The 22,598-nt window shown below is 46.1% G+C and overlaps 1 protein-coding gene across 3 annotated transcripts; it reads right to left on the bottom strand.

Annotated features, from left to right (window-relative positions):
* Positions 1–2,058: 2,058 nt before the first annotated feature.
* On the bottom strand, positions 2,059–22,086 carry PIGU (phosphatidylinositol glycan anchor biosynthesis class U). 3 transcript variants are annotated; one of them, XM_074920015.1, is made up of 12 exons: positions 21,912–22,086; positions 20,166–20,230; positions 18,817–18,876; positions 17,810–17,872; positions 16,331–16,440; positions 14,548–14,648; positions 12,549–12,646; positions 10,179–10,333; positions 9,538–9,681; positions 8,592–8,716; positions 6,552–6,694; positions 2,059–3,784 (listed from the first exon to the last, which is right to left on the bottom strand). In XM_074920015.1, the coding sequence occupies exons 1-12, from the start codon at positions 22,039–22,041 to the stop codon at positions 3,671–3,673; spliced, it is 1,308 nt and encodes a 435-aa protein (XP_074776116.1). In that variant the 5' UTR covers positions 22,042–22,086; the 3' UTR covers positions 2,059–3,670. The 3 variants fall into 3 exon arrangements, with proteins under 3 accessions (XP_074776116.1, XP_074776117.1, XP_074776118.1); XM_074920016.1 differs by lacking the exon at positions 21,912–22,086 and adding an exon at positions 21,195–21,819; XM_074920017.1 differs by lacking the exons at positions 20,166–20,230; positions 21,912–22,086 and adding an exon at positions 19,990–20,088.
* Positions 22,087–22,598: the final 512 nt, after the last annotated feature.

Consider the following 22,598-nt stretch of genomic DNA (forward strand, 5'->3'; position numbering starts at 1 on the left):
CGAAGCAGCCAGGGACCCTGTAGGAAGAAGCAGCCCCCGCTGTTGTGTTTCAGCACTGGGAGGGCTGCAGCACGCGGGGGTGACCCACGCCAAAGCAGCATGGGAACAGCCGCAGCCCATGGGAAGGACTCACAGCAGAGAAAGTTCACGGAGGACTGTCCCATGAGAGGGACACCACGCTGCGGCAGGGAAATGCAAGGAGTTCCCCCACCCTGAGGGGTAAGGAGCTGTGGGACTGACTTCACCCCCTCATTCCATCCCCTGCACTGCTAGGGAGGAGGAGGAAGTAGAGAAATCAGGAGCAAAGCTGAGCCCAGGAAGAAAGGAGAGTAGGGGGGAAGGTGTTTTTAAGATGTGGCAATGCTTCGCACTGTCCTACTCTCTCTGTTGTTGTTAGTGTTTGAGTTAAATTGTTCTTTTTCTTCCCCTAAGGAGTCTGTCTTTTGCCCATGACCATAAAGGGTGAATCATCCCTCTCTACCTTTTCTCAGTTTCAGGCCTTTTACTTCATTTTTCTCCTTCCCAGTCCTGAGGGGGGGTGGGGGTGGGGGAGGTGAGCAAGTGGTTGCGTGGAGCTCAGTTTCCCTCTGAACTCAAACCAAGAAGGGATTTGGTGGCTGCAGAAGAGAGAAGCCCTGGCCAAGACCCGCCCCCTTTCCCCCACCTCAGACGCCGATAGAGAAGCTCCTGCAAACCAGGGAGAGGCTGCAGTGCCCCAGTGTGTCCCCTTCCCACTGATGCCCCCCCAGTATGGCCATGAGCCTGTGGGCCCAACCGTAACAATGTCCTATTTATGCCAATGTAGGCATTTCCCTGTGCTCTGCATGGTGGCACAACAGCCACAGTGACCTGTCCCAGGCCCTGGCCCCACTGCAGGCATTTCGGGGGTTTCTCCTCCCCTCCATGGCAGGGCCTGTTGCAGCCCCGTTGGCCCTGGCTGCCCCCGTGGGTGGGTGCCAGCTCCACTGTCCCCACCAGGCCTTGATGGCAGCGGTGGCCCCAGGATGGCAGCGGGAGGGTAGGGGATCCTGGTGCCCAGCACGGCTGGCACTTGGCCTCTGGCAGGGCCCTGGATGGGCCAGGAGCCCCCAGAAGCCTCCCCTGGGACCCACCCCCTGCTCAGGAGACAGGGTGGGGCACCCTGAGCTGCCGTAGGGCAGCCATCCCTTCCTCTGCCCCATCCCTGCCCCTGCCCAGTTCCTGCTGCTGCCTCAACATCCATCCCTGGTCCTGCCCTTTCCATACCCTGCCAGTGCCTCCATCCGTGTCCTTTACACAGCCCCTGTCCCTGTCATCACCACTGCACTGTCCCGGCATTGCCCCTGACCCTTCTCCCTTGACCCTGCCATGATCCTTTCTTTATCCCTTCACTGCCCCTTGCCCATTCCTGTCCCTGCCCCTGCCTCACCCCCTGTCCCTGCTCCTGCCCTGGCCCTGTTCATACCTGTACACACAACTCTGCCCCTTGCTCTTCCTCCACTCCTCAGTGCTCGCACCGTTACTTCTCAGGACCAATTTTTGAGTCCAACTTTGGGACCTGCTCCCTGGGAGAGCTGGATGGAGCCAGCACGGGGGCTGGTGGGGGGCAGAGTGGGGCCCTGGGCACAGTCACAGGAGCAATTTCTGCAGCTGGAGACAGAGGATGGAGCCAGCTCAGTCCTGCCACCCCCTGTCAGCATCGTCTCCCTCCTGCTGGCTGAATTATTTTCTACACTGTGGGAATAGGGGGCCTGTAAAATGGAAAGCACACAGATATCCCCAGCTGTTCACCCTCTTAATTTCTTCCACACTGCTGTGGGGTTGAATTGCACTGCCTAAAACTGGAGTGGGTTTCAGCATGCCCCAGAGATGTCTTGTTTGCCTTTTGGGATGCCCCAGGGCCACTTGTTTTCCCTCCTGACCCCAGTGTTTGCTTTAGAGTCCCCTCACAACCCCTCCATGTGCCTATTGGTGCCTCCCAGAGGTCCCACTCGCTCGAGTCACCCCCCTATCTTCACTGCCCCTCCCAAACCCTGAGCACATGAGTTGTTCAGAACTTGCACGGTTTATTATGCTCCTTGACATGCCACACAGCCAGCAGGCAGAGCAGCCCTGCCTGCGTGCCCCCACAGTGGCTGGAGGCCCAGGGCTGCCGGAGTGGGGGGCTGAGCTGGGCTCGGATTAGCAACCCCCCCCCAAAGCGCTAATAGCAGTGCAATAAGGCAAAAGTTTTAATTGTGCAGAAAGAAAGAAGAGCTGTTCACACAACTGCCTGGGCACATCGGTCTCTCAGTTGCTCTGTACCAGGTGCAGTTTGGTTTCGATGTTGTCACATTCCCAGCCCTTCGGGTTTCTCTTGGGATGAGGGGGGAAGCTGGCTGCCTGCTGCCCCGACACTAGCGGGAGGGCTTTCACACTGCAATTACAACTTCTCTGTGCCACCAGGCAACCAGCAGAGCAGGAAGCCAGAGCGGTGGGCTCGCCCCAGTGGGTCACATTCACAGGGGCAGCAGCAGCCCCTGGGTGAGCAGGTCTGAGCACAGAGGGAGCCACGGGGGCACCAAGGGGCCGTGCTCCAGCAGAGCCCCCCACACACAGCCACAGGACACCATCACTACTTGCAAGGGGGTAACATGGGGAAGTGCACATCCCGTAGTGTTAAGTAGCTGTGGAACAGCCAGAGCCCACCAACTCTGCAACAGTGGTGGATGAGCATCCTCCTGGATTTGGTCCGAAGCTTTAAAGGGGAGATTTTGACACCTCCTCATCCCTGGCTCAGGCAGGCAGCTTGGTCATTCTAGGTCCAGGCTGCTGTCCCAAGCAATCACAATGGTACATGTAATCCCTGCCCAGCTTTGCTACCCCACCAAAACAAGGAGTAGCAGGAGTCGATCTTCACAGCAGTGTTCCTTCTCCTGAGACCCTGTAATGCCGCTGTGCAGCTCCTGACATCAAAGTTACTGTGTTGCTTCAATGGACACAGTGGCTACCCAGTACCACTCTGCTCCTGCTTTCACTCGAGTTCCAGTTCTTACTAGTGTTTGAGTGCCAAGATCATGTATTACCTGTGGCAGCAGCACCAGCCGTCCTCCTTCCAACAGGTCATTCATCCTTGGTCAGCCACTGGTTTCACAAGCACCCACGGCGCCTGAGCACATGTGATTGTTCCAAATCCCACAACAGTAGAACCAAGAAATGTCACCTGCAGCCAGAGCTTAGGCACCAGGTACCCAGAGATTGCCTTGTGACAGGCAGGAGCATTACTGGTCAAAGCAGTGAAGGGAAATTTCCAGGAGAAGCAAACATCTCCAAGAAGCAGTGATAGTAGTTTATGGTCTGAGCTCTTTCTGAGCCAGAGATTCAGCCCTGGTTTATCTCAGAGACTCTCTCCAGCTCCTGCTGGACTGCCCAGAGTTGGTGGCTGAGGTCGCAGTGAAAAGCAGAGCTGAGGGAAGAAGGCAGATCCTCCAACGGAGGCACTGCAGCTCTACTTGTAGCTCTTACAGTCTCTGCACTGAGCACACAGAGGTTCAGGAGGGTATTCCCAGAAGAATCTCAGCCCTTTCTTTCAGTAGGTATCATTCCCAAAGTCAGACCTTATTCAGGGAGCCTTCCCCACCCACCCCACATACCCCAAGCTTTGCATGTTCCTCAGAGTGGTCCATGTCCCAGGGAATGGTGGGCACAATCCTTATTTCAAAACAAGCATGGCCTCTGTCCCATCCTGCCTTGTCAAATGGAGTCCATGAGTGAGGTAGTACTCCCGCCGGAGGAAGGCATAGAAATAATCTGAGATGAGCAGGATCTGCAGAAGTGAGATGTTCAGACACATCAGTGATGCTTCAGAACAAGGAATAAAAAGACACGTGTTTGTGACAGATGCTGAAAGGGTTTAAGAAGTTCTTAGGCTGTTCATTACACTTTGTGAGAGGAGACACTGATCCTGTGAACACTCCTTGTCCACTGACTTGCAGTATTAAGCTAAGGGAGACTTAAACTAATCTACTTGTTGCACAACCACTGTGTTCTCACAGACCCCTCTGCTAAGGAGACAGTGGCTTTATAAACTGGCCAAAATACATGACAACAGCAGGTCTGTCTGTGCCACAGCTTTACAGACCATCTCAGCCCCACACACAGGACTTCTTCCATGCAAGCACCATCACGCAGCTCAACCCAGATGCTGAAAGTCTCCTGCTGCTGAATGCTATTGAGCACTTTTCAATTGTGATCGGTTTTCAACTGCCATTTCTGCTCAGAAAAGGTAAGAAGGAGAGGAAATACCACAGCTCCCCAGGTCAGCTTTAGCAAACAGAAGCTTCAGCAGTTTAATAAAATAATGCTTACTAGGCTAAGGGGTGAAGAGCTGAAATGTTAAGGCTGTGGCTTCAGAGTACAATGTCCGGGAGCAACACCAGGTAAAAGCACTTCTTTCACCCCCACCACTTCTGCATCTCCTTCCTGCCCCTGTGCTGTCATTGCCCACTCTGTGTACATTTGCACACTGTCTCCCTTTAAGTGGTGCACAGAGCTGGCTATCCCCCCATCCTCCCCTGATGCAGGTCAGGGCATGCTGCCATGCACAGAGACGCTGGCACTGTCCCAAGTCTCTCAGGAGATGAGCAGACCTTAGGCTGGTATTGCCACCGGCACGTTGTAGTGTGAAATCACAACTGAAGTGACTTCCAGAAAACTGCAGTGAACATGGAAACCCAACATGGAAATCACAAGGTCCCTCCCCTCCTCAGTCCCACTTTGGTTGTACTGAGGTGTCACAGTGTGACTGCTCCCCTGACTAAAAGCACCAAGGACTCAAGAGTGGGTCTCAGTGGTTTCTCTAAAGCAGTCACCTTGGGCAAGCTCTCTCTGTGGGGGCAGGCCCGGCTGCTCTAAGAGCAGGCTCAGCAGTGCCATTTGTGATTTAGCCCCTTGTAGTGCCACCCTTCCCCAGGAATGCTGACCTCCTCTGTCTGGAAACAGCTCACAGAGTGGAAAGTGCTAGATCAAGCTCAGAGTTACTGTGCTAATGTCCAGGCGCCCGTTTAATGCACAGTTCCGGCACACTGCCTCACCTGCAGTGCTGCAGTGCTTAAGGGGATGGAGGGAAGGGGTCAGGCCACCAGCCAGAGCCTGCTTGGGTTACTGTTAAATACACCTGCTGTGGGGAAGGTTCAGTGGCAAGGTGGGAGGATATGGAGGACTGCATGGAGACTGAGGGGCAGAGAAACAGGGATGCAGACTGCTGAGGTCAAAGTGCAAAGAACAGATACAAAAAGGTAGATCTGCCCAGGGAGAGTGAAAACATCCACACTTATTCTCTTTGCTTGTTTTGCTGAACACCATGGCCGACTACTAACATGCTGTATCAATATGGTTGATTTTACTTTTAACTGAACTTCTCTGAAGAGGTCTTAATGGGAAAAGAAAGAGCTGAGGTTAGTAGGGATGAGGGCTAGTTCTGTCTCACACAGAAATCAGAAAGTAGATTTTTGCTTTGCCTGCGTTTACAAATAGCACAAGACCTTGCAGGATCTGCTACGACTTTCTCAGGTAGAAAATAAAATCCTCTTAGAATATCCACACCTGTCACCTCTAATTAAAGTTTTACTATTCCTTTCATTCCATAGCAAGACATGTAGTTAGAGAGCTAGTGAACCACTCTCAATTTCCTTTAAGACCTTCTCAGTAGTGTATCTCTAATCCGTCATGCCACACTGCATGGAGTCTTTCTGCTTGTACAGAAATGGGTGTTTATCTCCATCTATCAAGGGCGTGGGGGGATGTACAAGCAGGTGATTTTCAGCCCCTGGCAAAACTGCTCCTCTAGTTTTAGAAGACAAACATAAATGGCTGGGGCACATTCAAAATAAAAGCAACTTTAACATGAAATGAACATTCTGCTCACCCACATGTGAAACTGCCCCGGGGCTTAGGCACATAACAGCAGAGAGTAGAGGAAGGACTTAGAAAAGGTTGTAACAACCGTGTACATCAAATCCAGTCCTCCAGGGGTGCAAGGCTCTGTTCTCCCTAAGGCTAGTGAAAAGTCATGTATCTAGAATGGCCTCGAGAGCAAGCCCTGGCAAGACTGGGACCCTGCACATGTCCGTAACACCATGTTTCAGTGAGGTATAATGCTCAGAAATATTGGTGCCACAACCCCATGTACAGGCAGTTCTCATTTGGTTGTCGTCTGGCCCCACTGCTGCTGCCCCATGTTTTTTTCCACTTCCCCTCTTAGCTCACCTTCTCTATTCATGGGTGCTCCTAGTCCTGCCATACCGAGATGTTTTTCCTCTGCTATCAAGTCACAGACTGCGTAACCCTGCAGTACAGTCTGGCTGGATTGTTAAGCTACAGCTCAAATACTACAAGAACTCTTTCCCATTAGTGTGCCAGAAGGTAACGACTAGGCAGAGTTCAGCTGGAGCAAGGAGAGGCAGGAGGCTGCTGTATAGGACTACAGAGGCTGCAAAGTGCCAGACACATCCTGCAGAATTCACTGCTGCTGACAGGACCCCTGAGGCAGTGACCCACCCACAGCGCAGCCCGGTTTGCCTCACACCACTAACCTGCCCTATGTTGAAAGCCAACGTGATGGCGTAATAAAAATTCGAGTTGGCACTTCCTGCATAAATCCACAGATGCCACAGAACGGGGAACAGGAGGGAGCAGACAACAAGCACACATGAGAGGATGAAGATGTTCCGGAGGACTGCAAAAGAAAACCAAGCTGTTAAAATGATGCTTTACTGAGCAGCCGTGCTCACGCAACCAGCAACGGTGTTTAGGGTATGTGGGGTGGGGGAGAGGTGCTTGCCAATGCATACTTCCCTCCAATAACCTTTCACAGCCTGCTTTAATAATTTCATTTTATAATAATTAATCAATATTTTTATAATAATTAATTATAATTATTATAAGAATTCAGAGTTAACTCTTTAGAAGAATTAACTTTTTAGTAAGAATTAATCAATTTATTTTAGAAGAAATCCACTATATTTCCCTTTAAAATAAATAGTTCTTCTTTTGCTTGAGCGTCAAATCCTCATGTGTAGCTCTTTCCTTCTAGGTCCTACTTCCAAACACTCTTTCTTGGAGGACTTTGGCTTGTTGGTGTCTACACTACAGTAACTGGCAGTTTGGAGAAGGGCCTTTCCATCAGCATCATGATTCAGAGAGCAGAGTATGCCATTCCCTAGTCTTGCCAAGCTGATGACAAAGGAGAAAAATGAACTTGTGGGCCATAGGAAAAGAGATACTTTCTCAGGAGGTGGTAAGGAAATGAAAGCACCATAAAAGAAGAAACTCGTATAGGCCAAATGCGTTGACAAACACAGGACCTTGGGAGGTACAAGTGTGGCCAGAATCCATTAGTCTGTGTGAGTATGTGTCAGATGGACAAAAACCAAGCACAAATTTGTCTAAAAGAGTTAGGCCAGAAAAGATTTTGTTTTCTGTGAACTATTTATGCTTGTCCTTTGGCAGCAGTATTATAATTCATCCCAGCTCTTGTGTTGCTGTGCTTGTCTATAGATCAGCCAGTGTCTCTGAAGGTAAGCGAGAGTCCCACTCATTCTGCAGCTGAAGGGAGCTATCTGACATTTCAAGAGCATGGTCACATCCAAACCTGTTCACAGCTATCTTTTTAAACTTCTGTTCACTCACCGTGGGGTGGGAACACATGACACATGACTACCCCCCTCACTGGTGACAGTGCCCTTATCTGCCTGCTTGGAACGTGCAGCTGATCTATGCTGGAGCGGGGTTTCTCAGAAGTACGTCATCTGCTACGGCTGCAGCATGCTCGCAGCTAGCCTGGGGCTTCCTGACCTATTTCATCACAGCTGCTTTGGCCTTAGCTTTCTTTAGTCTGGAACTAATAGAGCCTAATATAGCCTAGAAACTAACAGGTCTTCAAATCTCTTGAGTCCTGACATCAGGCAGGCGAGCTGCCCACACACTTGGCCTGGGTCAGAGAAGACTGCAGTAAAAGGCCCAGACAACCTGGCGGGGTTGGTCAATGCAGCTGGTTTAGGCAAGAAACACCAGGAAAAACACAGCACTTCCAAATATCCCCAGTGTAGCAGGTTCTAGAGACTGAGTTTGAAAATCATCAGGAAGCTCTCTGGTGATTTAAAGAGCTAAAGAGGTTCTTTATGAAGCATTTAAGAAAAAAATGGACCACTGCTTGGAGTAATTCAGTTACTTTCGCTCTAAGCAAACAAGCAGATGCAAACCAACTAACCACTACAAGGTGCAGTGTTCAAATTACACAGCCTTAAACGGGAGTGAAGCATTCGAAGAATCAATGTACTTTAAATAAGCCACATCCCTTGTGCAGGACTGTAAAAGGTTCTTACAAAAAAGTTAATCTTCAGAACAACTTGGAGTGAAGGGGAAGGTACAAGTGAAACTTCCCCCCTCAACTAATTTCAGCTCTAGTCCTAAAGACACATTAGCGATCACCAGAAAAATCAAGCCTCCTTCCACACACCCCAAGGAGGCCACAAGAGCCTGCGGACATGGGCCTAGTTTGGTTTAGTGGTGACAATTATTGGACAGGCCCTTGTCCATTCCAGATAAGCAATAATCAAACACAAAGAACTTACATCTGTAAAGGTGGCTCCAGACTGGAAGGAAGGCCATGTACAGCGCAATGTCTCCCACAGTGGGATAGGACTTGAAGATAGAAATTATTGCGATCTGGACAAACATGAAGAACACAGGGTGTTCTCTATAGAAGGGAAAAGACACAAAGGATAAGAGGATGCAGTAGGGCTTCTGGAAACTGGAAATAAATAGAAGCATAGAATGGAAAATATCAGCAAGGACACAAATGTACTATAGGATAGGCTCAAAGAGGCTCTCGCACCCCTTTTCTCTCCAAACGAGCCACTGGGTGGGGTAGACTGAGCTGCTCTGCAGAGCAGCAGTGTAAGGGGGTGCGCATCTGCTCACTGCTCTCACACAGGAACTTTGTGCCTCAACTCAACATACATTTAAACAGTTGGTCATCTGGGCTCTGTCATTCACTGAAAAGCCATCAGCACCTCCTCTCTGAGGGTTATTTGGAGCAGCCCATAGTTATCCCTCTGGTATGTCATGGTATCTGTACCCATTCCAAGTCATCAGGATAAGCTCACTGAGAATCCAAGCATGTTAATGGGTTTTTTCACAAGAAAGAAGGGTAACATCAGTGCAGTTTGCTAAGAATGTCCCCAAGTTTTCACTTTTTTTCTGACAATAAAGAACCTGAAGTTCCAGCCAAGAGTTCTTGCTTTCTGACTACACTGGCTTATGCTGGCAGGTAGCAGGCACCTCTATAGGCTAAATTCCTGCTCTCTCTTTTGATGCCTGTAACACATCTGTTGCACAGCAGAGCCCAACTCACTCTGCTTAAAAGGAACAGAGATTGAAACTTCGGGAAATGAGGAGGATAGGCCCTGTTGAAAAACCTATCTTTTTCAGGCTTATAGATCCAGGCATCTGACACCAGCCTTACAAGCTTCCACCAGACAACTGAGAGTAAAAACACTATCAGAGAAACATACTTACTTTAGCTTTATTGCCAAGGGAATGGTGTAGAAGAACACATTGATTTGAAATACGCATATGAAGAAAAGACTAAAGTGTTCGAACATCTCTGCAAAGAAGTACCAGAAAAGGCCAATATTGGGTGTCAGATCTGGAACAGAAAGGCTGAAATTTGAAAAGAAAAGTCAAGGTAACTTTTTTAAACGGTTGTTTTTCACTGCCCTTCTTCTGTTACATTAATCAACCATTGTGTGCTACTGGATGGAGGATCTGTATTTTAAATATGTGGAAGAGAAACCAAAGGGGTGAAAACCTCAAGAGAAAATTGACTCATCCTATGCCCCTGAAGGATTTAAACTGTTCCCAAGCAGACATTTATCCAGAGATGAAAATTTCACAGCCATGGTAGCTCAACAATCAAATCCATTTCCAATCAACTCAGTGGAAAACATTTCCTGTCCTCTCTAATTCTTGCTGTTACTTAATTAACAGAAGTTGGCTAATGACTGCTCTCCTTCACACACCATTTCTTTTCTTGCATTGCCAGTAAAATCACAGATCACATGCTCCTTAGGACAGGGAGTGGGGCAGCTGTGTGTGATGCACAAGAAACAACATGGTGGGGCTAGACAGAAAAAAACAGTAAAAATCCTTATACTTACATAAACCCGTAAACAGATGGGATAAAATCCCAGGAATTGAGGAGGAAGAAGGAGAGGCAGATGATGACCACCAGGCTGCACAGGTACAGGGCTGTATACTGCATGGTGTAGAGCCAGAAGCTTTTACTTTTCAGTTTTATTGGTATGAATTCACGCTGAAAATGAAATACAAGAAGGCAGATATTCCTCATCAGTTGGAAAGTCCCAATAAAGTTTTAAGTGTTCAGAACATAATTTTAAATTGATGAAAGAAAGCAAACACTGGCACTATGGCACTGAAAATAGCTTTCGAGCACGATTTGCTTGATGTTCTTCACTCTGGCCAATTAAGTAATACACATTGCACATATTTCCAGAACTACAGTAGCTAAGCTGGTCATTTCTGCTTGCAGCGAGTCGTCTCATGTGATCAGTGTAAGATTTACACACACATCCTCACAGCTGCACTTGTATCTTAGATGTCTGCACTACTGTACTGCTGCGTGCACCCACATCGCTGAGGGACCCGGAGCCCTGCTCCATGACCCGCCACTCTGTGATGCCAGGTCTCCACCACACGGCCTGGCACTCATGCTCTGCTGAAATCAGGGAAAGAGGACATCCAGTGGGTTCCTAAGCACAAAGAAGCCCCTCTAAAAGGCTGTCTCCTCAAAGACAACTGCTGCTGTCCTGCCACTACCACATGTACTGACAGGTCAGCCACAAGCCCTGCTCACATAACACGACATATGGGTATCTCACTCCAAGAGGTTCCCTAACTGCATTTGTAAAGACTAATATACACACAGGGCCAAACACCTTTAGGAATTGCTCAGAGTTCTGCAGCTCCCAGTCAGTGATGTAGCCTTTCCATTTGGTGCTAGGGTTTACACTGGCAGATGTACAGAGAGCCAGCTCTAACTGATGAGGGCTCTGTCTGTGTAAAGCATGCTCTGTTTTCTCATAATGTGTTTAATGCTACTTGCTGGAACAATGTAAGCAAGTTTACCAAGGATTTTTGGCAGGACTGATTGGAAACTGCTGGAGAAAAGTTATTTAATTCTACACAAAGAATGCAGAAAAGTTCATTTATAAATCTGGATAAAAGAACACACACTAGCACAATCTCCCCTACAAGTTGCAAATTAGGCATTCACATATCAAAGCACTTGTTGCTTGTGGATATAATGCTTGTACTTGACTGCCACTTTATTTTGACTAAAGTTAAAAGAGAACAAAGGAGACCAAAATATAAAGTATGTGAAGTAAATGCTCCTAAAAATTATCAAATTGAAAAAGCAACACCAAATCTGCAGAAGTTCTTGTCTTGCAAAGAGTAATAATAATACCAACATTTCTGGGGAAAAAAAAAAAAAAAAAAAAGACATTCATGTCAGATAGTCAGGGAAAGAAAATGGACTAGAACTACTCTCTGTTCTCTTTTGAAGCTCAGAGATTTGAGAATAGACTCTAATGAAACAAAGATTAGCTATAAAAATCGTGAGGGAGACAGGATAGAAGCAGTCAAGAAAGACTAGTGCAACACCCAACAGCAGGACTTTCAGAATGGCAAAATAATGAAAACGATCACCAAGTGAATTGGGGTAAGAGTCTTTGGCTAGTGGTCACAGCCTCACCTTGCTCCCCTATCAGAATAAGACTAGCAAATGATCATTAAGTGTATTATAATTTGGACTCTCAGTTAAGTTACTGTTTACAGTGTTTACTTACACTGTTTACATCAGCACAAGAGCTAAGAGAGGGACCAGTGGGAAGTGTGCAGTCAAACCAGGGATGAATCCACTCACTGTCAAACAGCTGCCTCAGCTTTAAACCCTACCCCTGCCTGCAGCTGTGCCTACCAGCCTACTGCTGGTCTATTCTGCCCAGAGCAGTGTCTGTCTGTTGAGGCACTGTGTACCCATGAACGATCACGGTCAGCCCTGCTGGCATTCAGAGGTATAGTTAATGTGGAGGGATGAAGGCCAAGGACAACCAGCCACTTTCACAAGCACATGTCTTTTGCCATTAAACTCCAAATCAGCTTTTCCAAGTTTGAGTGGTTCAGACATAAAGCTCCTCATTCAAACACAGCTCACTGATCCATGTCAGTGCAAAGGAAATTCTCCAGGTCTAAAATCCTCACTGCTATTCACACAACACAAAGAACAGCACTTACTTCAGGCAACCTAAACATCAGCCAGTTCTGCAGATGACTTTCTCTCCCTTCTCTCTATGCACAGGCATCCCCATTAAGGCTTCAAACTTTCCATGGCTTGAGGAGAGTCACTTTTTCTGAAACTCAGGACTTGCCCAACTACCCTCTCAATAGCTAATGACTTCTCTGCACAGCTACAAGATGACAGGTACCAACAGTTAGAAATCATATACCTGTAGAAGGTAAAGGAGTGCTGGAGCAAACAATGTGAGAGGGTAGAGTGACTGGTATGTTGCTAAGGCCAGGAACACAGCACTGAGGAAGGCACTACCTGCAAAGAGAAAAAAAAAAAAAGTTCATTTGTAAGGAACATTTAATATAAACATTCTTACAGACAGGAAATCCAAATGGGAAAAAATGCATAACCCTCTGCAGGGGCTTTGCAACTATCCAAACACCACTTAAAGGTGTTTTTAGCAGAATGTGTCCTCGAGTGTCCTTTTCTTAACTACATTTTGAATAGAGAATGACTCATACCAAGGTAATTCTCTCACAAGAAAGAACCAAGAACCACTGACTGGTTTATATCTCCTACCATTCACATACAGAAAGAGACTGGTGTAAATCAGTCTATGTACAGACTGCTGTTTATGCATGGGAATGCATTCACTGAAGTCATATCCACATGAAACAACTGTTACACTGAGCATGCTGGATAACCTCGTCACCAGAATGTGTCAGGGTCCTCAGCAAAGCTCTGTGAAAGAGAGCAGCTAAAGGAATGAAGTAGCATTAGCCCTACATTACAGATACCAATACTGAGGCATAGAAAGGATTAGCACAGTTTTTTCAAGTGGTCTTAAAAATATGAATGCCTTTACTGAAGAAGGCATTTATCTGAGGTGTCTCAGGTTGAGCTAAGTGCTGACTACTGACATTGCCCAACTACCAACACCAGAAATCAAGTCCAAGAGGTCCCAGGTTAAATAATAAAAATACATGCACCCAGTGCAGTAAGCAGCCTGGTTACAGCTTTGGTTTATGTTGCTTGATGGAAGTCATCTATGAAAACACAGCTCAGACAGCAAGAATCCTGACTCAGTGCATCACACTGTCAGCCTACTGACACCACTCAGTAAACTTTTGCTTTCACCTTCTGAAAGGGGAAAATATAGGATTACCTGGTGATGAACCTTCTCCATTCTTCAACTACACTCTCCTAGACAGAAACCTCCCTATCCTCTATTTTATCAAGATCTAAACAATTGGTACCCAGAAATCAGTCATAATCTGATATCCATTCTTTGCCCACTTTAAAACTAGAGGCTGCCACACTCCCAATGAGGGAGAAAACACAGGGGACAGTCACTACAGTTTTGTCTATGACTGGACAGTTTAACTAAACGGATCCCACACATTTGCTTTTAAACCAAAACCCCTCCTGCCTCAATTAATTGGTAATTGGAGGAAAACCTTTTTCTGGAAACACTAACAAAACCAATCTATATCAGCTTTCTTTGTGATGTCTGGGTCTGGGCACCGCTGGAGACGAGAGATCAGACTGACCTTTCCCCTGATGCAGCAGAGAACTCCTAAAACTTCTGTGACAGTACAAATCACATATGCTAAGAGACTTTAGTACTGGGGAGTCATAAAAGAAACAGAAACCTGGTATTATGCACAAAATGAATGAAACAGCTATTCTGTCATAATCAACTGTGCCAGTATGAGTCTTTGGTTACTGTTTCTGCTTCCCCAAAGCTCAATTAGCCAATTTCAAACCAAACTTACAACTGTGAATGAAATCCAAATAACAGCTGCAGGCAACTGCTCGCTTTTGAATAAAGTTCAAAGACACACTTTGAAAATAAATTGCCTACAACACTTTAAGTGCATATTTATGTACAAAAAAATAAGAGCAGCAGAGCATAACATCCTCCTACACACAGACATGCATTTTCATAAACAGAAAACTATTTTAAGTCATCCAGGAAATGGAGTCAATTTTTAGAGATAAAACTTCTAGGTACACTGAGGTGAAAGTAAGTTTTGATTTGACTATAAAGTCTCTTGATCTTATGATTTCAGGTAGAACTTTGTTCCAGTCCCATTTCTGCTGTGTTTCACAGAGATCTTTGTAGCAATCATATAAGTTCCACCTTGATTTAATTTCTGCCACTTTTCTAGTCTTTCTATAAATTCATAAAGTACCATTTTTTCTTCATTCATTACCTTTTATTGTAGCTAAAATGAAGAATGCAATGACAGTATTGTTGATGGCGCAGGTGGACTTTGCCACACAAGACATCACAGTGTATGGGTTTAACAGATAGCTGAAAAAAAGAAAAGCTCAAGTTACATTGGAAAGACAGAGCATCTAATTAAAGAGATGTTCAAAGGAAAAAACAGATGCACTTTCCCATTTCTTTTTGTTTATTTACACTTGATGGGATCCTCTCATGATCAAATTAACTCAGTTCTCAGTCTGGAGCAAAAACCAGATCTTTGAATTGTAGCCTGGGACACCGTGCCCACAGGGAGCACATGGGAGAAAAGAAGACAGTTTGGAAGATGTCTAAAATGAAAGTTCTATCCTAGAAAATTACTACCAAAACAGTTTCTTGCTTTGCAGAAACACTGCGCATTTACTCAGTCAGACCTAGGATTATTGAGTCCAAAGTAAACTCTTTCTGCTACTTGCATCTACTGGCTCTGAAGAAGTATTACAATCAAGAAGACAGCAAGATGGAAACAAATCCTGAGACATTAGCAGTTTCCCCCAACCCAACTGCACCTGCACACTCCTGCTATGGCAGAGCAATCATTTATGTTCACCACGGCATGATCTAAGCACAAAACCTTCCAGTTATGAAAATCTTGCATATTTTAATTGGAATTGTGGAAAGACAGCAAACTCTGAATAATTTTACCTTCCAGAATACAGCTACACTTTGTTAGTAAGGATGCCAGGAGAATTATAATAATCTCATTTAATTAAATTCAAAGGACAGAAAAACATTTGGAAGGATTACCAATACAGTAAGCAAGATAATGTATCAATCAACTTTGCTAATAACTAGATCAATCATCAGAGTGAGTAGACAGGGTTGATGATTTCCTAGTTATCTCTTCACATTTTTCCTACTTCTTTGAGTCCCAGTCCGCCTTTTTCTGTGTTTCCAGAGAGACAGCCTACAGCAGGGTAGGTACAATTTAAGCCAACTTTCCTGTGGTAATGGGCAACAATGTTAAATACAAAACAGTCTGCAATTTAACAACTCTACCTTTCTTACCATTTTACAAAATTCATACAAAAATAAGAAAAAATAACAACTAATCTCTCTCTGACACAGAATAATTAAGATAATAATATATGTCAAAGAAAAAAATCTCAATGAAAAAATAATTCTTTGACATTAAGTACCTTGCTTGCATACTATTTATTTTAGCTGAAGTTTGCTAAAATAAAAAAAATGTTTAGTATACAGAGGAACACCAAGACATGACATTATTAAGATGACAACTTAAGAAGACAAATATCTTTGAATTGTTATAAGCAATGCTTGAAGTTGTGATATTCAGCAAACATTTTGTCCAGCTGCTCAAAAATCCTCCTAACTTTTCTGAAAAGACACCTGAGACTTTTGGGAGGCATAGAATCAATTTTGATAACATTAGCATACAGGCAAATAAATGAGAACGTGATCCGTGCGGATACAACATTCTTGCTACCAAATTAATGAATAATACCTTATGCTGTTGAGCGTGTCTTAGAGAGCCTGAGTGAATTTATGTCTTGGCAACAAACATCTGGAAAAGCATCTGTTTTTCACTTTCAAACTAGGTATTCAGGGCTAGGGGGATTTTTATGTATAACAGGAAATTCAGAATTTTTTTGGGGGAAAAAAAACCGTAACCGTCCACAAATGTTGAAGCCCCAAATCAGACAAACAAAACCCAGAGGTAGCTGAGGAACCAAAGCAGCATACTGCAGCCTACAAGAAGCAATACTTACAATAGTGCTACCTTGAGGGGGATGTAGTGCATTTCCATGGGTGTCTGGATGAGTTCAGCCACATCTGGTGCATACTTATCCAGTTCTATTAGGAACTTTTGCTTTTTGAACTGAACAAGGGAGAATGACCAAAGACTGTCAGATGAGGAAAGTCATTATTTCTTATTACTCAGAATTTCCATTACTGTAAGACATATATGAACCCCGGACATGAGGCAAAACTCATGTTATGTGAGGTGTTGTACAAACAACAGAAAACCCCCACTCTCTTTTCCTAAGCACTTAACGACGGAAGTGGAAGTCAGAAGAAAGCAGATAATCTCTACTTACTTGAACTTCCTTAATTCCCAGTGTTTAGCTCTTGACACAGCTGCCAGTGAATTCACCACACTAGAGTTTAATACGTCCAATCTTCCTAAAGCCTGTCTGGCTTTAGCTGACTTTATAAATTCATTGTTCAACATACAAGCCCCTGAGAAACCAAGTCACAGAAGTATGCAGTCTTTGTTATTTTGAAGATGGAATACCTCTATGCCAAATCTCCTTTAGGGACCCAAAATCTCTCTCTTTAATCTATCTTATTCTATGATGCTCTCTATGGAAACAAAAGAGAAATCTAAATTATTAACCTACTGAATTATGTCATGATGAGGCAGAAGGAGAGAGATCCTGGTAATAAATTCTCAACGAGCAAAGTAACTCACATGCAGGTTTTTACACATCTGCAGTTCTCTGAGCTACTGATAATACAGAGCTGGGAGGAATCACTCACCTCCAAATACATGTGCTTATAATTCGAAAGGAACAAGTAATATCTGCTGTCAGACTTTCACCCTGATCACCAGAATGTCACGTCAGCATCCTTCAAAGGTTTTATTCCTTCCTTTATACATTTCCAATCTGTGTATTAACTCATGCTGTGTGCAAACACAGACGCTGTTCAAGCTATAACATTCCAGGCTCTAGCTACAAAATGTACAGAAGATTGCAGCAGGAGCAGAGGTGAGCAAAGCATGCTCAAGTCTTGCCAAATCCATAGTCCAGTAATTAAATTCTGCCTGCTGACAACTGCCACAACTGAAGGTGGGTTTTCAGTACATGTTCCAAAATCTCACATCTCCTCTTGAGTATGTGACCCTAGACTTGTCTGCATTTCACTGGCTATTGCACTCTCACAAATATCTTAAATTCTCTATACTCCTTTTAGATCAATGTATCTACCGCTGTGATCATTGTTCAAGTGCAGTGTGGCAGCTACAGACACTAATTTCATACTGTATTACAGCTACAACAAAACTTAAAATACTTCAGTCATTTACCACGTTAAGTGCCCATGTTTACTGATCACCCAGATATGATCAGATCTACTGCAACAAGGACTGGTTGATACTACACCCTCAGGCAGGTGTTTGTCTTTGGTACAAGATAATTATAGTTGCTGGGAGACGAGGACCAGGCAACACTAACAAGCCAGCTTACCACAACTTTGTTGAAGTCCCGGATGGCCAAGTAAAGGGCAACAGCAGTTAGCACATCAGTTATCTAAAAAACCAAGGCACAGACAGACTGACTCTAAGTAAAATAAACAAATGGAGAGAAAGATATTGGACAGCACTGAAATGCTGAATAAGGATTCTGATCTGACTTGGCTCACAAGAAGAAAAAACAAGCTTTAAAAACACTAGATTGCTGATTTGTACACTGTGCTCACACATCACCACTTAACCTTGAAGCCGTGAGCTGTATCAATGATATTAATATTTACAAAGCAAGAGAATGGGGAATTAAGGGGAAAGAAATTTTTAATGGAAAGAAGTATGTGAGGGTAATAGAATCAGTGTTCTAATTCAAGCACAGGCAACACTGGGGCGGTGCCCAGCTGGCTAAGCCCACCTGGCCATTAATCCAGCATGACAGTGCCTTAAGCTGTCCCAAACGTACCAGGCAGCAGTACAGTCATCTGCACAACTAGCACAAGCGATGCAGGGGGAGACAGGCCCAGCAGGGATCTGGGGAGGGAGGCTCCACCAGGTGGCATGTGCAGCCAGCTGTATGATTTCCATCCCTCTGAATTATGCAGAACTCAGATAATAGTTTGCAAGAGACATTTGGAGGACTAACCCGTTTTTGCTCTCTTTGCAGGCCTGGGGTTTGGCAATGGGTTTTAGTGAAAAACAATGTCGGGATTAGGCTGGGAGGACAAAATATCCTGATCTGTAAGAGGTAACCTTTGAAATTTGAAAGCAAATGCCAACTTCCCATCCTTCTGTGGGGATACTTACCTAGCCAAGAACTCAAAAAAAGGGAATATGTACAATGTGGGTTTGCACAGGCAAAGCTGTGTTTCTAGTTAAACTCTGAGCTCAGCAGGAATCTGAACGACAAGGAGGATGAAGATCCCTGATTCTTGCAGGAATAAAAGGAAAGTCATACTCAGCATTTCACAGAATGGGACCTTTCAAGAGGAGCTTTCCAGGAGTGCTTACCATGAACACAAATTCTGCGTATTCAATCAGGAAGTGAAAGAGATATATTATCAGTGGGGTCTAAAAGAGAGCAGAAGCAAAACCCATGTCAAACACTGTCCAGATAAACAACTGGCAATTCGATGAGAAAAATGAAGTAGTACTATGAGAAACTACAAAAGCTCATTTTCCTTAGCCTCTTCTACAACGCTGTTATTTCAGAGTAAAGTGATTAATCAAGACACACTTACTGGTCTTTCTCCTTGCAAAGTTCTCAATACACTTTATAAAAGATCCCATCAACTTTGAAAATTATATTCTATTCCAACTTTTCAATTCTACTACTATAGTGGTAGAGTTACACTAGAAACCATATAAAGATCAGCCTTAGAAAATATTTTTTTCAGGTTGTTTACAGGTACTTCTGAAAGTATTTACTACCAAGCTGGTTTCACTGCTTAGCCTCTTGTTTAGGTGAGTCTTTTATAAAACAAAAGCATGTTAAAAACAATAAGCACTAGGACTACAGTCCTATCATCCTCTTACTCCCATGGTTTTTCCCTTCTAGGGTAAGAGGAAGAGTATGTTTCTGAATTATTCCTATGACAGAAAAGCTTAATCTGGGAGTACTGTATTTACATGGTGTAAATTCAGTCTTCACTGCGAGCAAATATATTTATTTTGAAATACTTTTAAAATAATGTGACAGTATCAATAAGCATAGGAAAATATTCACAGTCTTGGAAAAAAAGTGTTTAAAGAAGGAGAATTTATTGAAGAGAAACAAGTTTCAGTGGTATACGAATTATCTGCCTCACCCCCAGGTGCGACTATGTGTGAGTGTACCTTTGTATCAACAAGACCACTCCAAGGGCACAAACCCCTACAGGTGCTTAAGGCTGGAGGAAGGAGGTGTTTTCAAAATGAGGAATAAATGTACTGCATGCTTGTGCTAATGTTAGTATTTCTGCAAATGCAGGAACCGAAGATGCTGCTAACCCGTAAAATTATGTTCAGACTCACAATGACACTGTCCCTCCCTGGTCTGGCTTCTGCTGACAGAGACATCTGGATGTGAACAGAGTATTTTACTTATTACAGATTTCCCCTATTTCAGACTCTCCTTATGCAGTAACAAATATTACGATGTCTATCATTTGCACAGCAACAAGTTATTCTGTGATGAACTCTTACCTGCTCATTGTGCTAGTCACTGCATATACAACTGTTGCACAGTCAACTACACGACTGCAAGTTCTCTGAAGTCTCTGGGACAAGACAAGTCCCCAGCCTTTGCCAATAAGACAAACAGTAAGACAAAGAAACATGCCACTTAAACGTCACATTTAAAATGAAGCATGCATACCAACCTCATGAAAAATAGCTCCAGAATATGGCGAGACACCTAAATCCAGCAGAGCTAATCCTTCAACCACTGAAACACAGAAAACACAGGCATTAGAATCCTGTAATGTGGGAACAGAAACACTGAATCACCATCTGAATGGGTGACACAAAATCTCACAAGGCCAACAACTAGATAGAATTGACTGCTTCCTAACTTCTACCATGCAAATTCCTTTAGTACTTGAACGGTCAGTTGTAGTCTATTTATTTGTTTCAGCTAAAAACTTCACAGCTGAAATGTTTTCTACTTAGCTGTATATAAATCACGTGTATGATACTGATTTTAAGTCACCTACTATGCGATACATGATATCTATGCTTAAGAAATACTTAATTGTAGGAGGACAGATCATGACATAATACAGAATTTGAACTAAGCAGAGGGACCTGAAAGGTCCAAAACCACAATAAAAGAGCAGAAATGAATACGTATTACCAAGCAAAGCTAAAAGTTTTATCCATTGTTGAAACTTCCTGACATTTTGCAGCCTTAATTCAGATCCTTTGCAATCATGTAATTACAGCTTGCACTGCAGTGTACACACATTTTTCCAGAGGATCTCCACCTTACTGAGCACAAAGGTTCCCTGGGGACTGAGCAGCATACACAGTGAAAGAAGCTATGGGACACGGGTCCCTTTTTTTCAGAGGTAAACGAGGCAGGAGACTGCAGGAGGCAACAAGAGGTTCTCAGTCCAGGTGTATGCTGGAGAAGTAGATTCTGTCTCTGCTGAGAAGTTCTCACATGATGACAGCCCAGACTTTTCAAGGTGATCCTAATTGTGCTCCTTACTATCTAGATGCCTACCTCGATGCTCTAAGGTAAGATTTAGAAAGTATCCATTGCTGCAAAGGAATTCTTGGGAGCTATATTTTGAAACTATGATGTGTGAAGTGCTACACACTGGAGCACAGGCCTCAGGTCATTCATGCTTTCGACCTTAATTACTCTGGGTCACCATTTTCCACCTTAAAACTGTAAATAATTTTACCTGCATAATAACTGGATATTATTTTTCCCAAAAGGCTGTCTTTAAAATAAATTAAGGTTCCTAATGGGCTCAGGTGCTACAGAGATGAATGCCACCGAAAAGCCTTGATTAATCTGCACCTCGGACTTCAGAAGAGAACTTGAATCATGTTGGTAACAAGGTGTGGGGCCACAAACTGCACAAGGAAGATGAAACGGTGAATATCTCTGCACCAACTGGGAACCACGCAGTCGCGTTCACACCACGAAACAGTGCTTGTGTAGTTACAGCCTAACGAAAGCGACTCAATCAAGACTGCGGAAACTACACCTTCCGGGCCAGATTCTGTCACCCTTCCATTCTGCGGCCAGCCTGACGCCAACCGTCCGTGGAAGCGCACCCAGGCCAGCGGCCCCGCTTCGGCCCCTCGCCCCGCCCCGTCCCGTCCCCTCGCAGCCGCCGAGCCCTCACTCTTCCCTCGGGGACAGCCGCCGCGGACCGTTTCGGTGCAGCTTTTCGCTGGCCCGGGAGAGGAGAGGCCCGGCCCCAGCGCCGGGATTGCAGCGCGGCCCTCCCCGCGGGGCCGTGCCCCGAGCGCGGGACAGGTCCCTGCCCGCCTGCAGCCGCGCTCCCGGCCCCGGGCGTCCCCAGCCCCGGGCGGCCGCCACCCCCGCGGGCCTCGGCCCATTCTGCCGCGCCGGGGGAGCGGCGCCGCGGGCCGGGCCCGCCGGGCCTCACCTCGCTTCCAGGCGTTTAACGGGGACGCCACCTCGACCCGCTCGGAGATGAAGGTGGCGAGGCTGGAGCGGTAGAGCACGGCCCGGACCGTCACGGCCACCAGCACCACCAGCACCAAGGGAGCCGCCATCCTCGCGGGCAGGCAGCGGCCGCCGCCGGCGGTAGTTCCCGGGCGCGCCGGAGCGCACGGCGCCAATGCAGCGGCCCGGCCGCCAGCACTACATGTCCCGGCAGGCGCCGCGCCGCCGCTTCCCGGCACCGCTCAGGAGCTACGGCCAGCGCGGAGGGACCAACCGCGCCGGAGCGCGGAGGCTGCGTGCCCGGGGCGGCAGCGGCGGGGCGCCCGACTGCGGGGGGGAGACACGGGCGGGGAGAGCGGCGCTGCGGGGCGGGTGTCCCGCTGCCCGCCCCCCGAGCAGCCCCTTCCCGTCAGCTTTGCTCCCCCCGGCCGGTGCCGCCTGCGCGAGCAGAGTGTGCACGGGGCCGGTCCCAGCCGTCGGTCGGGTCCGGGCCCTCCGCCTCCCACCCATCGCCCCTCTCCGCCCGCCCCTGGGGCGAGCCTGGCTCCCTCGCCCCGCTGACCTGCCCGCGGGCGGCTGTGCTGCCCCCGGAGCCATCTTGTGTCCTGCAGGGCGCAGGCCCCGGCGCCTCGCCCTGTCCTCGCAGCTGGTGCGCCAGCACCTCAGC

The sequence above is a fragment of the Athene noctua genome, chromosome 16 (assembly GCF_965140245.1).
Source record: "Athene noctua chromosome 16, bAthNoc1.hap1.1, whole genome shotgun sequence".
Taxonomy (NCBI): domain Eukaryota; kingdom Metazoa; phylum Chordata; class Aves; order Strigiformes; family Strigidae; genus Athene; species Athene noctua.

Coding starts and splice junctions, on each gene's coding strand:
- PIGU (XM_074920015.1), bottom strand. CDS start 22,041: ATGGCGGCTCCCTTGGTGCTGGTGGTGCTGGTGGCCGTGACGGTCCGG. Junction 20,231..21,911: donor GTTAAACGCCTGGAAGCGAG/GTGAGGCCCGGC, acceptor TCTGTGTTTCAG/TGGTTGAAGGATTAGCTCTG. Junction 10,334..12,548: donor CACTCCTTTACCTTCTACAG/GTATATGATTTC, acceptor TTTCATTTTCAG/CGTGAATTCATACCAATAAA.